The following is a 16,823-nucleotide window of genomic DNA, read 5'->3' as shown; positions in this document are numbered from 1 at the left end:
TCAGACAAGGCCCCCTTTTTTGGGCAATGGAACAGGAGCATGACAACTGCACGAATACCGGTGAGCATGTGTATACATCTAGGGGCTTCCCTCAGAAGTACCGCAGGATATGGGGTAAGTGGTGGGACACCTACAAGAGAGTGGACTAAAAATAGGAAAAATTGTGCATGCTCAATGGCATGTGAGAACTAGGTTTATTTAGATGTTGACCATGGTGTGTAAAGCTGTACAACACTGTTCATTGCAAAGAATAACATTTTAAAGTATACCTATTCCTGCATCACACCCAACAGCCCACAAGTAACAAAAGTGTAACTATATCCTGGTGTGGCCAATCCCTCAGCATCTCAGAGCCCACAATATCCAAATAAAGAGAAAATAACTCACTCCCCAAGTCTGGTAGTCTTCTAACAACTCAATTTATTGAGAAAATAAATAACCTTCAGAAAACAGCTAGTAAAGAGGGCAGGACATTTAGGACCAACGTAATTAACAGGACATTGGGCCTCAGTGGAGGTTGCTGGGCATTGGTGCTCAATATTGTGCCATGAATCAACAGCCCTGCATAGGAAACTGAACTTGTTATACCATCCTCTTCTCTTGGCCATATATGGGAAAAGCTCCAGGGAGAGGTCGTAAATCTAAGGCCACCCCTCTAGCAGGTCCTCTCTCAGGGAAAGGGACAGTGCACCCTGCAGTTTATTTGCTAAGAGCAAATGCAAGTGATGCTGTGGTGCCTATGGATGAGGATGGAGTTGTAGAAGTGAACAGATGCATACAATCTGCCTTCTGTTATGGAAGGGGAAATGGTAGTCTTGTGGGTGTGACCAGAGATGGGTAAGGAACTGAGGGCTGTTCCTGTGGAGACAGTGGTGAAACAAGATTGTTAGCTTGGGAACGTGTCACACACAGGAGAGAGTTGTGTATGGGGAGTGGTGTCTTTGGTGAGGTAGTGGTTGTGCATACTCGAGTGTGATGAAACATATCATGGCTCGTGATAGTGAGGTTTTCGTGATATAACATGAAGCAGCAGTCGCAGAGTGTTTTCATGTTGCATCCCAAAGTAAAGATCACACTGGAGAGGAGTGAATGAGGCAAGACTCTGCTTCATTGGCCAGGCTTAAATTCTGGGTTGTACACATCAAATGGGCAGATCCGTAGAGGCCAGGGATGTGGTGCTATACCACATCATGTAGTAAAAGCCCCACTGGTAAGGAGTGAATTGGGTACCCATCACTGATCAGAGATCACAGTCTGTGACTTGCACCGTATCTTCACCACACCACGCTCACCCCGAGCAGCTTTCAAGATGTGGCGTTTCACCCCCGAGAAAAGGCTAGGAATGACTCAGTGTGATCGGTTGGAGCTCTTAGTGTGTGGCAACACCCCTGATGGAGCAAACAAAAAAAGAGGCCAGTAGGTGGAACTGGTCTCCATTCCCTTGTGGTACAACCAGTCACATGGCAGGGGTCTTTACTTCCAGCAATGTGGGGTCTTTCTCCAATATGGTCAAGATAACGCGGTCCAGGTACTGCCGCAGATGTTTGTTAATGTCCTTTTGTTCCTTCAGGGCTTGGACCTAGGCAGAGAAGGGGACAGTGTTAGAGGTAGTAATCGAAGGGCTGGGAAGATTCACTAGTAACCATCCTCTGGCCTTTGGGATGGAAGCACTCCAGAGATACATAAGTGCATCATATGTCCAGCAGATGCAATTGGAAAGGAAGCAGGGTTGTGCAACAGTGGGTCACATATCAGGGCAATGCATCTGAAAAGCTTGGAAGATTGAGGATTAGAGGTGGTCAAGGACTGAGCCAGCAGAGATGTGGGTTGTTGCTGGGAGAAGGCAGGTGGGGGTGGAGGGACTGGGATGTATCTCACCTGCTCAAGGGAGACCAGCTCCATCTCATCCACCAAGGAGCAGAAATCCGAGCCCGGTGCTGGTGGTCGAGGGTCCCCATTCTGCTGCCATAAGAGTGCCCGACCTTGTGCAGATAGCGCCTCCTGCAGCTCTTCAACCTCTGCCCTCAGTCGCAAGTTCTCCTGGCAAGGAGAAAAAAGAAGACGTTTGTTAGAGTATTTCCTCAACTTTTCACAAAGGAGGCAGCGGCATAAAACCAAGTTTAAACTTGGGGCACATATGGCACAGTAGATTTGGGCACCAACTGGGCACTCTGCCCTCACCTGAAACATTGGGTCCATTTCCTTCAGGAAGTCATCTGAGTACGTCTGAACAACCATATCCTTTTTTGGGGGCCTTTGCACCGGTTGAAGGGCAACATCTTCCTGATCCCCAAAATTTGGCAGCTGGTTCCTCAGTCCATCAATTACCTGAGGACACAAAAGAAGAAATCAGGGGAGGGGGATAAAAACGTTGTAATCTGGGGTTTCCTCCTCTCTCAGGGGGTAGATACCAGTCTGAGGGACACCGATCCAGGGGAATCCATTGTTATATATGGAATGGGATTGGCCAGTCTGATTCTTCTATATTAGAAGGGAACCCCAGTTCTGCAGCAATAAATCATAGAATCCACTGTATATGCATAAGTATCAGTGTGCATTAGAAGCATAGGTAAAATTAGCTTCTCTGGACCGTGCAAGGCCAGATCGGTTTACTGCCATCTCTGGTGCAGGGGACAGAATCTAACATCACCTATTTTCTGCTATTTCTGGCCTCATTGTTTGCACGACTACTTAACCGTTTTTTCAGAGCTTATTGTCAAGGCCTCCAAATTGTTTTTTACTTACCCAAACCAATTCCACAATCTTTGTTACACTGATAATTTGGTACCAGTATCATAGCCAGTGATGAGATATTTTTTCCTGCATTTGACGATTGCGCCTTTTTTTTAACTTCGCGGCTTTCTTCTTAAAGAGTTAAATGCCACACCATGGGTTTTGCCATCTGCGTTGACTGTGGATTGATGCCAACATGCGTCTTTGAGGTATTTAAAAAAGAGATTACGAATGCTCAATGTCTGTTTTTTATTTTAGACTATCAGGTTCTTGACTATTACAAAGTGGAAAGTATACTGGCTTCATGTTTGTAGAGGTATCCAACATGTCCTTCGACAAAAAAGTGCAGTTAAACTTTGAAATTTAGAATTATTTCACGGGCAACAAACGAGTATCATGGAATATAACTGGATCCTAGTTTTATGGTTCTTTTTGTAGATTTACTCTACATTTATCTATGCACATTTTATTTTGCTACTTTTAATTGTGTTTATCCATATTTGTTCGGATTTTGCAAAAAAATGTGTCCATTAATATATTTCTGCATTTATTTAGGTAATAAAAGTACACTCATATTTAGATGCCAGATGGATTTTAGGGTTCCGAATGGGCAGTGTCATAGCTACCCCTAAGGGCGCACATGGCGGTCTCTGTTATCGAGGAGCGGGGGGTGCGGTTGCCGCCCTGATATGGCAGGCGATAGCGGGTAAAGGCGCTGCTCCCAAAACTCGTGCCACTCGGGGTGAAACCCCTTCCCCTAGCTACGCCTCTGCAAATGGATTACTTAGTCATTAATGTGACGGATATCCCGTCTACCTTATTATAAGTACTTTATATCCTAAAAGTCCTTGTCAGAGGCAGAAAGAAATATACTTCTTGGTCCCAGCAGTGCCTGAGACATTGACAAAGGCCGGTGAGGCCGAAACTTGTTTGTCAGTATCATGGTGGTGTACTAAAATGCTTTTGAAATCACAGTCCTGAGTGCACTATGCTTCCTGTGAAGAGTTTTTTTTAAAAATTGGTCATGGAATCGCCTCCGTGAGTAAGCGGCACCTTTGGCTACTTTTGGAAACAAATACCGGGGCGGTTCCTGTAGGAGGGCATTGGGGGCTGAGCCCCGCTAGTCTTGAAGGAAGGAGAAGAAGGAGACTGAAAGATTGGTCTGAGGCACTCCTACTGTCCAGCCTATAAGTAGCAGCGCACCACAGCAGTATACATACACGCGTGCGACACAGACGACTTCAATATTGCCCGAATCCCGCATGCGCAGTATGTGTTTGTGAGGCAGAGGTGAGGACAATCAGGCGCTGCCTATAGCAGCAGTATTTCCAGGGCTTCGATCGAGTAATCAGCTTGCCCGGATCTGCTACGTAGGTTATGTCGTCGTTCCAGGATCCCGCCTCCTCTTCTGAATGGCAGACCATTGATACTGTCAGCCTATGAGATTAGGAGGCTGGATTATAGTTGGAACAAAGTATTTTCATGTGTCCCTTCTTAACAACCATTGGTGAAGCCTTTTGCCTCCTGCTCACCCTTCAGCCTCTGCAGCCCTCTGCCTTCTCACTCGGGCCGGCCAATCGACTTCTTCTGGCTCACCTGCATCAAAGCTGGGCGCATTCGGTGACGAGTGCCTCTGCAGGGGCCCATATTTCCCTACCTCTTAGCTGCAGCTGGTGAAGGGCGAACGCCATTACACCAGTTAGCCAAAAGAGTGAGTACTATCATTTGCCTCCTCTGCCTGTCAAGCTGCTGAGTCTCTGCCCGGCGTCATCTGTTTTTAGGGTTTGCGATCGCTCCCTATTCCCACCTCCGGCCTCTAACATCTCCCTTTGTAACATTGGGTGTAAGAGTGCAATGCAAGCATGCCAGTGTGAACCTTATCAGAAAGGCCTGAGCACGACTGTTAAGATTCACACTTGCATCGCACTCGGACATGCACATATTTAAAGACACATTGTCTTAATATACTTGTGTGTCAGAGTGCAATGCAAGTGTGAACCTTAGCAGAAAGGCCTGAGCACGACTGCCAAGATTCACACTTGCATGCTTGCATTGCACTCGGATATGCACGTATTTAAAGACACATTGTCTTAATATTACTGTGTGTCAGAGTGCAATGCAAGCATGCAAGTGTGAACCTTAGCAGAAAGGCCTGAGCAAGACTGCCAAGATTCACACTTGCATGCTTGCCTTTAAATTCATGCGTGTCAGAGTGCAATGCAAGCACACAAGTGTGAATCTTTGCAGTCGTATCCTGGCGGTATGTATTCAGATATTCTTCTTGCTTAGGTCTGAGAGACCCCATTTGTTGTCACTGGCATGCTTAATGTTTGAAGGATTGCAAAGTGCGTAGAAATTTGGCTTTTGGCAAGTTTAATCCAGTAATAAAACAAGCATTGGAAATGCAATAGGTCTCGCAATAACGTGAGTCTGAACTATTAGCATTGTAAATGATAATGCCCTTTATTTTTGCGTTCTGGTTTTTGGAACATAAATAAAAGGCTTTGTCATTTACAAGGCCTATAGCTTAAATTTGCATTAAAACGAGACCTATTTCATTGCAATGGTGGTGGTGCTGCTGAGTTTTTTCTGAATCTGCACCCACAATCTGCACCCACAATCTGCACCCACAATCTGCACCCACAATCTGCACCCACAATCTGCACCCACAATCTGCACCCACAATCTGCACCCACAATCTGCACTCTAAATCTGCACTCTAAATCTGCACCCACAATCGGCACCCACAATCGGCACCCACAATCGGCACCCACAATCGGCACCCACAATCGGCACCCACAATCGGCACCCACAATCTGCACCCATGTTGGACAGGCCACATGAAGGGCTCGCTCCCTCCCCGCAGGACAGGGCCCGGGCCACCGTCAGCACCATTGCCCGGCCCAGCCGCCATCTTGGACACGGCACCACGCGGCCGCGCGGCCTCAGCCCGACCCCAACCCTGGGCCTGGCCAGGCCCCGACATCCCGGCACCACCCTCCACCCAGGAGGTGAACGGACCACTTGGCAGGTCAATGGGAGTAAGAAGCGTCGATGGCTCTCCCCCGCCAGGTGCAGAGCACCCCCAGCCCCCTCGGGCGCTGGCTCCACCCCCCTGCTGGGTGTCTGGACTCCCTCATCCCAGACCTCCCGACCTCCAAGAGCGAGGGTCCGGACATCAAAGGGGGCCAGACCTATAACTGAGGCCGCCCCAGGACAGGAAGGGAGTTGTATCCTGGAGTCGAGAGACACCGCGACGAACTCATCCTTGACGGACTGCGGGCGCTGCCACAGCCCTGCCTTGTGAACTATTGTCCTGCCTGCTGGCGCTGCCGCGGCCCTCTGCAACCTTCATCCTCGTGGGACCTGCTGGCGCTGCCGCGGCCCGTTGTAACCTTCATCCCCTTGGGACCTGCTGGCGCTGCCGCGGCCCGTTGTAACCTTCATCCTCGTGGGACCTGCTGGCGCTGCCGCGGCCCGTTGCAACCTGCATTCTCGTGGGACCTGCTGGCGCTGCCGCGGCCCGTTGTAACCTTCATCCTCGTTGGGTCCTGCTGGCGCTGCCGCGGCCCGTTGCCACCTACGACCTCTTCGGGACCTGCCGGCGCTGCCGCGGTCTGACCCATCCGAACACCGAGCTCGAGGATTGTGAGCTATCACCGTTACACCTCCGTACCCGTGGGTACCAAGACTGTCCCGCTACCCCCTTCCCGTACTAGAGACTAGAATTGAGAGGACCATCGTGTCCCGTTCGCCTTGTATCATACCCCTCTACTTCAAGAATTGCCTATAAAAGGTGTTACCCTGATCTTTGTGTGGTGTCCATCTGTGGGGGGGAAGTTACCTGTCTGTGCGATCACTGTGCTCGGCCGACCCTCCAGGTCCCCGTCTAACATTGGTGGCTAGCGGCGCGATCCGAACCGACGCGTACCGTACAGACAGTAACGAATAGTTTTCTTACCTGTCGGTGTAGTTTTGCAGCTTGAAGATCTTTCTGGATTCACTATGCTGTGCATTATTCCGCGGTCTTGTGGTTGGGTCCGGATTCGTAGTCTTTTCTTTGTTTTTTTTTTTTTTTTTTCTCTTTGCCCAGGTGGGCGTCGGCGTCACACCCCCTTTGGGTGTATTTCCGGTGACGTCGGCATGCTTCCTGCGGAAGCTCCCACTCTTGGGCGCCATCTTCGGGTTCTTTTTTTCCGTGTTTCTTTCGTTTCCGAAGTAATGGCAATGTTCTTCTTAGTTTGTATTTACCGCTTTGTATTTTCAAAGTCTATTCTTTAGTTAACCACCTCTTCTCTCTCCAGCCTCATCTTTCTGGCGGAGGTGGGTGGGTTCGCTAGTGAATCCAGAAAGATCTTCAAGCTGCAAAACTACACCGACAGGTAAGAAAACTATTCGTTTTGCAGCGTGAATCTTTCTGGATTCACTATGCTGTGCATAGATTTTGTAGCGGTTTCTCATCTCTGTGGCGGCTGGGTGGAAGATGAGCGTTGGGTGTTGAATATGTGCTGTAGCACCTTCTGTCCCACTTGAGCTTCCTTGTTCATTTGTATGTCCACACAGTAGTGCTTCGTGAACGTGTGCACCGAAGCCCATGTTGCCGCCAGGCATATGTCCTCTATGGGTGTGTTAGCCAGGAAGGCTATTGTAGCGCCCTTCTTCCTGGTGGAGTGGGCACGTGTCCCCTCAGCCAGTTCCTGTCCTGCCCGTTTGTGGCAGAGTTGGATTGTTTGTGCGATCCATCGTGCAATGGTCCTTTTGGTTACTGCTTTGCCCATGAAGCTGTTTGCGAAGGACACAAAAAACTGTTTCGTTTTCCTGTGCCCCTTTGTCCTTTCAATGTAGTGCATGACTGCCCTTCTGGCGTCCAGGGTGTGCAGAGCTCTCTCTGCGCTGGTTGTGGGTTTTTGGAAAAAACTCGGTATCTGTATAGACTGGTTCATGTGAAAATTGGATACCACCTTCGGCATGAAGTGTGGGTCAGTCCTCATCACAACTCTATCGTTGTGTATTTGTATGTATGGTTCTTGTAGCGTCAGCGCTTGAAGCTCGCTTACTCTGCGTAAGGACGTTATCGCAACCAGGAAGGCTGTTTTCATAGTTAGCATCTTTAGGGAGGCCTTGTGAAGTGGTTCAAAGGGCTCTTTCATGAGTTCCGTTAGGACTGTGTTCAAGTTCCATGCAGGTGGCGGCACCCGCTTGGGTGGTGCGATCCTTTTCGCTCCTTCTAGGAATCTCTTCACCACCTGTGATGTGAAGAAGCTCCTGCACGTTTCTCCCCTTGTGTAGGCTACTATCGCTGCCAAGTGAACTCTTAACGAGGATGAGCTAAGGTTCTTCTCCAGTAAGTGCGTCAGGTACCTTAGCACTGTGGAGTCCCTCTTCATCTTATTGTGGAGTCTTTCCTGTCTGCACCATATTGTGAATCTTTTCCATTTCGCAACGTAGCACTTTCGAGTGCTGGGCCTTCGTGCCTCCCGAAGTACCCTCAGGGTGCTTTCTGGTAGTCTCAAATGTGCGAACTCTATGTCCTCAGGAGCCACGCTACTAGGCTCATGCTCTCTGGCTCTGGATGCAGTACCTCTCCGTTCTGCATGGACAGTAGATCTTTCCTCCTGCTGAATCTGTGGGGTGCACACTGTGTCATCTCCATGATCTGCGAGTACCAGGTCTGCCTCGCCCACTGCGGTGCGACCAGTATCAGTGTCATGTTGCTCGCTCTGCACTTGCTCAGTACTCTGTGCATCAGTGGTATCGGGGGAAAGGCGTAGGCAAATGTCCTTGACCAATCTATCCATAGGGCATTCCCCAGTGTCCCCTCCTCGGGCTGCCTGGATGCGAAGTTTTGGCATTTTGCATTCTGGCGTGTGGCAAACAGGTCCACCGATGGTGTCCCCCACCTGTCGAACAGGTATCTTGTCTCCTGAGCATTGAGCTCCCACTCGTGGGATGCCGATGTCTGCCTGCTGAGCCAATCGGCTTGTATGTTGTCCTTCCCTGGTAGGTGTATGGCTAGCAGGTCTATCTTGAGAGGGATGGCCCATCTCCATATCTCCTGCGCCAGCGTTGAAAGCGGTGCGGACTGTGTGCCCCCCTGCTTGTTGATGTAGAACATCGCAGTGGTGTTGTCTGTTTGTATCAATACCCTGTGCTTGTACAGTCTTGTTTGAAAGGCCTTCAGTGCAAGGAAGATTGTCTTCAATTCTAAGTAATTGATGTGCTTTGTGGCATCCGTCGGTGTCCACAGTCCCCTCACCTTGAGCTCCTCCATGTGAGCGCCCCATCCCTTCAGGGATGCGTCTGTGGTGATGGTCACTGTTGGCGTTGGGGGCGTTAGAGGCTTTCCCCTTGCTATGTTCTCCATGGTCCACCATGTCATCTCCTTCTGCACTGCGTGCGTTACAACCACTAGATCCTCCCAACTGCCTGTAGCTTGTGACCATTGCTCCTGTAGCCATTCTTGAATGGGTCTCATGTGGAGTCGTACATTCGGTACCAGGTGGATGCATGATGCCATCATCCCCATGATCTTGCTCGCCGTCCTCACTGTCCGAGCTTGTCCCTTCCGGTAGAGGCGAGTTTCCTTCACCAGCGCCCTCGCCCTCTTCTCGCTGGGGAACACCTTGCCCTGTAAGGTGTTGATCTGTGCTCCCAGGAAGATCTTCACTTGTTCCGGCTCCATTGATGATTTCTTCCAATGGATGGAGAACCCCAGGTTTATGAGCGTGCTGGTCACTGTATGTGCGTGCAGCTTGCATTTCTGGTATGAGTTTGCTTTCACCAGCCAGTCGTCCAGGTAAGGGTATACATGTATTCCCTGCCTTCTTAGGTGCGCTGCGACTGCTGCGAGGCACTTTGTGAAAACTCTTGGTGCCGATTTTAGACCGAAGGCCAGTGTCGTGAACTGGTAGTGGCTTTCTCCGACGGTGAACCTGAGCATGTGCTTGTGCTTCCTGTTCATTGGGATGTGCAGGTATGCGTCTTTGAGGTCTATAGTGACCATGAAGTCCCCGGTCTGCAACTGTGGGAGCACCTCTTGCAGGGAGGTCATTTTGAATTTTTGCGTTCTTATGAATTTGTTCACGAACCGTAAATCGAGAATGGGCCTCATTGTCTCGTCTACTTTTGGTACCAGGAAGTATGTTGAGTATACTCCTGTGTTTCTTTCCTTGAAGGGTACCCTTTCTATGGCCTGCTTCTGCAGGAGTTCTTTTGCTTCTTCCTGAAGGCACTGCAGCTGCTTGCTTGCTAGCGGCTTTCTTCTTGGTTTTCTGTTTGTTGGCCTCGCCTCCAACTCTATGCAGTATCCGAATTGGATAATGTTGAGGATCCATTTGTCTGATGTGATTCCTCTCCACTCCTGGAGGTGGAATCTTAATCTTCCTCCCACTGGTGTCCTGTGGTCGTAGGTGTCTAGTTTGTCTTGACCCATCTGTACGTGCTGCCCCCTGGGATCTTTTTTGTGGGTGGGCACACGGATTTTTTTGAAGTCACTTGGAGGTGGGCTGCTGGCCCCCTCTTCTATTTTGTCCCCGTCCATTTCTCCCTCGAAAGGACTGGCCTCTTTGTTGGTACTGCCAGGGCTGTTTCTGATGGCCCTGCTGACCCTGCGAGTCTGCCTGGTGCGTTTGCTGGAAAGCCTGGTGTGATGTACCTGGCTGGTTTCCGCCTCTTCCGCCGGGCCTCCGTGACGGGGTGCCCCTCTTGTTCCCTCTGAACTGCAATGCTCCCATGGATCTTGCTGTTTCGTTATCCTTCTTAAGTTGGCTGAGTTGCTCATCAACTGTTTGTCCGAAAAGCGTACTGCCGTTGAATGGTGTGTTCAGGATGCTGTGTTGCACCTCCGGTTTGAAACCGGATATCCTGAGCCAGGCGTGTCTCCTTTCCGTGACGCCCATCATCATGAGCCTGCTGGCGGTGTCTGCCCCATCCAGGGCCGTCTTAAGGCAAGAATTTGCAGCATTCTTCCCCTCTTCAATTAGCTTTTCGGCTTTCTGCTTGGCATCCTGGGGCAAGTCCTTCACCAACTGCCCCAGTCCCTCCATGATTTGGTACATGTGTCTGTTTACCAGGGCGTTGGAATTAGCCATGCGCCAGTGGGTCGCGGCATTCCGTTCGATCCTTCTGCCCACCAGATCCATCCTTTTGCTCTCTTTATCCGGTGGCGGGCCCGAGGTAGTGGGTACGTTAGCCCTCCTCCTTGCTGTGGCCGTGATAATGGAGTCTGCGGAGACCGTGCCCTGAATGTAGGCCGGGTCCTTTGCGGCATGCTTGTACTTCTTCTCAGTTCTGGGAGTTACTGCCTTGCATGTTGCGGGCTCCCTGAAAGCTTCCTTCCCCTGAGCCAAGACGCTCTCGAGCATCGGGAGGAACTGGCTCCTCGTTTGTGTTGGGAGCAATGTTTCCAGAAGGAAGTCTGCTTTCTGCTTCTCTTCGTCGAGCTTGAGCTTGAAAGCTGCTGCGGCAGATTGTATCACCGCGTTGTAGGCCCCGATGTCGTCCGGCGGCGAGGGCCTCGAGGGGTAGGTGTCGACCACCTCCTCCGGGCTGTCGGTGTCGACATCGATGTAATCTACCTCCTGAAGGTCATAGGGCGCCGACTCTGTGTCTGTCCTGCCCTCATCTTCCTCCCCATAGCTGTAGCTCTCGTGGGGATTCTCGTACTCCTCCTGGTCGTCGAACACCTCGACGTCCTGGTCTTGCTCGGTGACTTCGGCGACCTCTTCTTCTTCCTCCTCGACCGCCTCCAGCACTGGTGGCTTGGTCTTGTGAGGGATCGTGAAGGCCTTCATCCTTGCGTCGAAATCTTTTTTCCGCTGCATGAAGTTCTCCATTTCTGCCTCGAGGCGCCTTCTTTTCTTTTCCATCTCGGCCGCGTGTTCCGCGTCGGATGGTTCCGCCGCTCTCTTCGACGGATGGCTCGTCGCCGTGCCTCTCGGAGTCGAAGTTTTCGACGTCGAACCGGATATCGGGTCTCTGGTCGTCGTCGACAGTTTCGGGTCTTTCTCCCTCGTCGATCGATCCTTTTCGGGGACGATTTTCGACGTCTTCTGCTGATCAGCAGCTCTCGGCGCCGGGGACTCCTTCTCTGAGGATCCGCTGGGCCTGGGAGTAGTCGCGGACGCCGCCTTTTTTGGCGTCGGCGCTTTCGGGGTCTTGCCCTCGATTTTTCGAGACTCAGAGTCTCTCGGGTTCTTGGGGGCCGAAGAGTCTCCTACCTTGTCAGAAGTCTTCGTGTAATCGGTCTCTACGACCGTGTAGCTGTCGTCTTCGGCGGCAGCGTTGTCTTCTTCCTCGGAGGACATCCCCAGCTCGTAGAGCGACGGGGTCGGGGCCTTCCCCTGCAGGGCGGCGTGTGCTACCCTCTGCCTCTCTCTCACACGAAGGGTCTTCGGGGTGAAGGCGGAACAGGCGTTGCAGTCTCCGCTTTCGTGGTCCACCGGTAGGCAAAGGTTGCATACCGGGTGCTGGTCCTTCTGCGCGTACTTGTGGTGGCAGTTACGGCAGAACTTGAACGGCGTGTTGTCCATCCTCGAGCGTCCAGGGCCTCTCTGGTCGCGTGTTCGTCGACGGTCGTCGAAGATCTGGATGGAAAACGCCTTATCTTTGCTTGTCTTTCGTCGGTGAAGTCCCCTGGAGTCTTCAGATGACTTCTCCTCGTCTTTTCTGTATTTTCTTTCTTCTTTCTCCAAAAATGTCTGGAGCCCAAACGGGAACGATCCAGACCCGACCGCGGAAAAAAAAGAATCTGAAGATGGCGCCCAAGAGTGGGAGCTTCCGCAGGAAGCATGCCGACGTCACCGGAAATACACCCAAAGGGGGTGTGACGCCGACGCCCACCTGGGCAAAGAGAAAAAAAAAAAAAAAAAACAAAGAAAAGACTACGAATCCGGACCCAACCACAAGACCGCGGAATAATGCACAGCATAGTGAATCCAGAAAGATTCACGCTGCAAAACTCACCCTACGACTAAAACCACAATGACGACCAAAGAGAGCGGATCGGCGGAGAAGTTCCAGATGGAAAGGCTGGAAGAATACAACCACCGAGAGCTCAAACAATTTTGCATGGACTTAGGCATTGCTACCACCGGGCTAAGCACAAAAGAAGACTTCAAAAACGCCCTAGAGGCCTGGACAGAGACAAATACCGCAACCCCCCGGGACCCCGCAGCCCCGGAAGTCAACACCACCCGGACGGAAGAACGGAGAACAGGCCCTTCCCGTGAAGAGATCCAAGAGCGGGAAAAAAATAGGTTACACGAGTTAGACTTGGCACGACTCAGATTAGACGGAGAGTTGAAACTGGCGGAACAAAAAATAAACTTAGAACACTTACGGCTCAGAGAAGAGCGAGAGGAAAAACCGAGACAGAGAGATCTCGAAGAAAAAAGACTGGCATACGAGCACGAGTGCAAACTAGCAGAGATAGAAATACGCAAACTGAACAAAAACCTAGGGGTGCCCGAGCAACCGCACTCCCCGGGTCCTACCGAGCAGAAGGTCCACATCCCCAAGGATGTGGTCCGAGAATATCACCGGAACGACGACATACAGCAGTGGTTCAAGGCCTATGAGATTGCCATGACCGCCCACCGGGTCGCTCGAAGTGACTGGGGAGCCGGTCTATGGGGGAGATTCATCAACGAGGGTCGTGATGCCCTGCTGCAGCTTCCGGACCATCAAATGACGTCCTATGACCATATGAAGGCCGCCCTCCTCAGTCGATATGGGCTTACACCCGAAAGGTACCGCCAGAGGTTCCGCAACTGCACCCGGATCCCAGGTACAACGTGGTTGGAATACGTGAACTATTTCAGCCAAGCCTTCGAGGGGTGGATCAAGGGTAACAACGTAACCACTTACGAACAACTCTTCAATCTCATTGTGTGGGAACACCTCTCCAACAACTGCTTCGTCGAGCTCAGGCAGCACCTCCTCGACAGTAAATTGACTGAACCCCGGCAGCTCGCCACCGAGGCTGACCGGTGGGAGAGCACCCGAGTGGCCCGGAGTGGGCCGAATGAGCAGAACAGAACCAACCAAGGCCATCATCGTCCCCGAGGAGGAGGAGGAGGCCCGGGCCGGGGCAGAGACGGCGTCCCGGCCGCGCCCACTAACGCCACCCCGGCCCCAGCAGGCCGGGGAAACCCCCCGATGCGCCCGGGGTTCCGAGCCAACGTGACGTGTCATCGATGCCAACGAGTCGGCCACTATGCCAGTGACCCGACCTGCCCGAAGAACCAGGTCCCCGGGCCCCGCCAGATGGCGGCCGCCGCCCTGGGAGAAGAGCAAGTCTCCGAAGACACGGAGACCTATGAGTCGGAACAGTTCGAGTGGGAACCCGCCGCCATGACCCTGGCATGCCTGGGAGGAAGAGACATGGTCCCGCGGACTCCCCTGCCCGCCAACACTCGGAAGTACAGCCAATGGGTGAGCATCAATGGGCGCAAGGCCGAGGCCCTGCGTGACACCGGGGCCAGTGTGACGGCCGTCCGTTGTCACCTGGTGACCCCAGAACAAATCCTACCAAACGTACTTTGCCCAGTCCGATCGGCAGATAACTCGGAGAGCCTGTGTCGGATGGCCTGCGTCCCCTTCGAATGGGGAGGAGTGTCCGGCATGCTGAAAGTAACTGTCCGCGACGATGCCCCCATGGACTGCCTCCTGGGGAACGATCTCGAGAGCTCCCCGTGGGCCGCTGTGGAAAGAAGAGAGCATCTGGGGATGTTGGGTCTCCCGGACTGGGCGTGCGTAACCACCCGGTCCATGGCCACCCACACCATCCCTAGACCAGAAGAACCAGAATGGGCAGCACCTCCGCCCTCGATCACTCCAGAAGAAGACTTCCTCCAGACCGACCACCCGGACCCCACCACAGAGGGGTCCACACAGCCCCCCGAGCTTCCCGACCTGGCTCAGTGGCGTCAAGAAGGGGGGCCCACCCAGGAACAATTCCGGCAGGAGCAAAAGACCTGCCCTTCCCTCGAGGGATTGCGACAGCAAGCGCTCGCCCAGAGCCAAGGAGACACCACCGGGGCCCACTGGGTTTATTGGGACAATGATCTCTTGTACAGCGAGCAGAAAATCGCAGAACTGGGGGCCGGGCGAGTGCTGGTGGTGCCCCTCCACTTCAGAGACTTCCTGTTGAACCTAGCCCATGATGTCCCCCTGGCCGGGCACCTGGGCCAAGACAAGACCTACCACCGCCTGGTGACTCACTTTTTTTGGCCCAAAATGAGAAATGACGTCTCCAACCATTGCCGGTCCTGCCCGACCTGCCAGGCCAGCGGGAAGAGCGGCCGCAAACTCAAGGCACCCCTACAACCATTCCCCGTGGTGACCACCCCGTTCGAAAGGGTGGGAATAGACATTGTGAGGCCCCTGGACCCCCGAACCGCACAGGGGCATCGCTTCATCCTGGTCCTGGTGGACCACGCTACCCGCTATCCTGAGGCGGTCCCCCTTCGTACTATAACAGCCCCAGTAGTGGGTCGAGCCTTGATGGGGATCTTCTCTCGAGTGGGCTTCCCCCGGGAAGTCGTCAGCGACAGGGGTACGAACTTTATTTCAAAGTATATGAAATCCCTCTGGCAGCAGTGCGGAGTCACTTACCGATTCACCACCCCCTATCACCCCCAGGGGAACGGACTGGTCGAGCGGTTCAACCGCACCCTCAAGGGGATGATCATGGGGCTGGAAGAACCCCTACGCCGCCAGTGGGACGTGCTACTACCGTGCCTCCTCTTCGCCTACCGAGAAGTCCCCCAGAAGTCCCTCGGCTTCAGCCCCTTCGAACTCCTGTACGGACACCCTGTTTGCGGGCCTCTCAGCCTAGTGAAGGAGGAATGGGAAATGGCCCCCCTAAAGACCCCTCCGGACGTCTACAAATACCTCCTGACCCTCCGCAATCAGACCCGGCAATTCAGGGAGATCGCTAAAGCCAATCTGGAGGCCAGTCAAGAGGACATGAAGAAGTGGTACGACCAACATGCCTCCTCCATCGAGTTTGAACCGGGTCAGCAGGTATGGGTGATGTCCCCCATCGAACCGTGTGCCTTGCAAGACAAATGGACGGGGCCCTTCAAGGTGATCGAGCGCAGGAGTCCCGTCACCTATCTCATCGACCTGGAGTCCCCCCGGAACCCCCTCCGGGTCCTCCACGCCAACAGGCTCAAACCCCACTTCATGCGCTCAGAGCTCAGCCTGCTGATGGCTACCGACAGTGGCACCGAAGGAGACTCCGAGCCCCTCCCTGACCTACTGAGGACACGGGAAAGAGATGGCTCGGTGGACGGGGTCCGACTCTCCGAGGCCCTGACCCCAGAGCAGCGTCAAGATTGCCGGGCCCTCCTGCTGCCGTTCGCAAACCTGTTCTCCCTCGCACCCGGAGTCACCTCCTGGTGCCTGCACGACGTGGACACGGGGGACAGTCCTCCTGTCCGACACCGGGCGTACCGAATACCGGATCGGGTACGTACATGCATCCAAGAAGAAGTCTCCAAGATGCTCGCCCTCGGGGTCATCGAGCCTTCGGACAGTCCCTGGGCCAGCCCGGTCGTCCTGGTCCCCAAGGCCGCGGCACCGGGCACCACGCCGGAGCTCCGATTCTGCATCGACTATCGGGGGCTGAACGCGGTCACCCGAACCGACGCTCATCCTATCCCCCGAGCAGATGAACTCGTCGACCGCATGGGGGCAGCCCGCTACCTAAGCATCTTTGACCTGACAGCGGGCTACTGGCAGATCGGCCTCACCCCCAGGGCCCAAGAACGTTCCGCTTTCTCTACCCCGGACGGGCACTACCATTTCAGAGTGATGCCCTTCGGCATGAAGAACGCTCCAGCCACCTTTCAAAGACTGGTGAACCAGGTATTGGCGGGCCTCGAAGAATTTAGCGCTGCCTACCTGGACGACATCGCGGTATACAGCCGCCACTGGGCAGACCACCTCCACCACCTCAGAGCGGTCCTGCAGGCCCTCCAACAGGCCGGCCTCACCATAAAGGCCAGCAAGTGCCAAATCGGCCAGGGGTCCGTGACCTACCTCGGACACCAAGTGGGGAGCGGTCTGGTGGCCCCCCTCCAACT

The 16,823-nt window shown here is 53.2% G+C and overlaps 1 protein-coding gene across 1 annotated transcript in view; it reads right to left on the bottom strand.

The window, feature by feature from the left end:
- Nucleotides 1-288: 288 nt before the first annotated feature.
- LOC144774545 (rab11 family-interacting protein 4A-like) overlaps nt 289-16,823 on the bottom strand; it is a 100,435-nt gene continuing 83,900 nt past the window's right edge. Inside the window, exons 9-11 of the mRNA XM_078659187.1 lie at nt 2,182-2,328; nt 1,879-2,040; nt 289-1,579 (exon numbers count right to left, since the gene is read on the bottom strand). Coding sequence (XP_078515313.1) covers nt 1,457-1,579; nt 1,879-2,040; nt 2,182-2,328 — 432 coding nt within the window. The 3' untranslated portion in view covers nt 289-1,456. The remainder of the gene's footprint in view (nt 1,580-1,878; nt 2,041-2,181; nt 2,329-16,823) is intronic.

Source organism: Lissotriton helveticus, chromosome 1_1 (assembly GCF_964261635.1).
Source record: "Lissotriton helveticus chromosome 1_1, aLisHel1.1, whole genome shotgun sequence".
Classification (NCBI taxonomy): Eukaryota; Metazoa; Chordata; class Amphibia; order Caudata; family Salamandridae; genus Lissotriton; species Lissotriton helveticus.
This window is presented reverse-complemented; position numbering and strand designations above follow the sequence as displayed.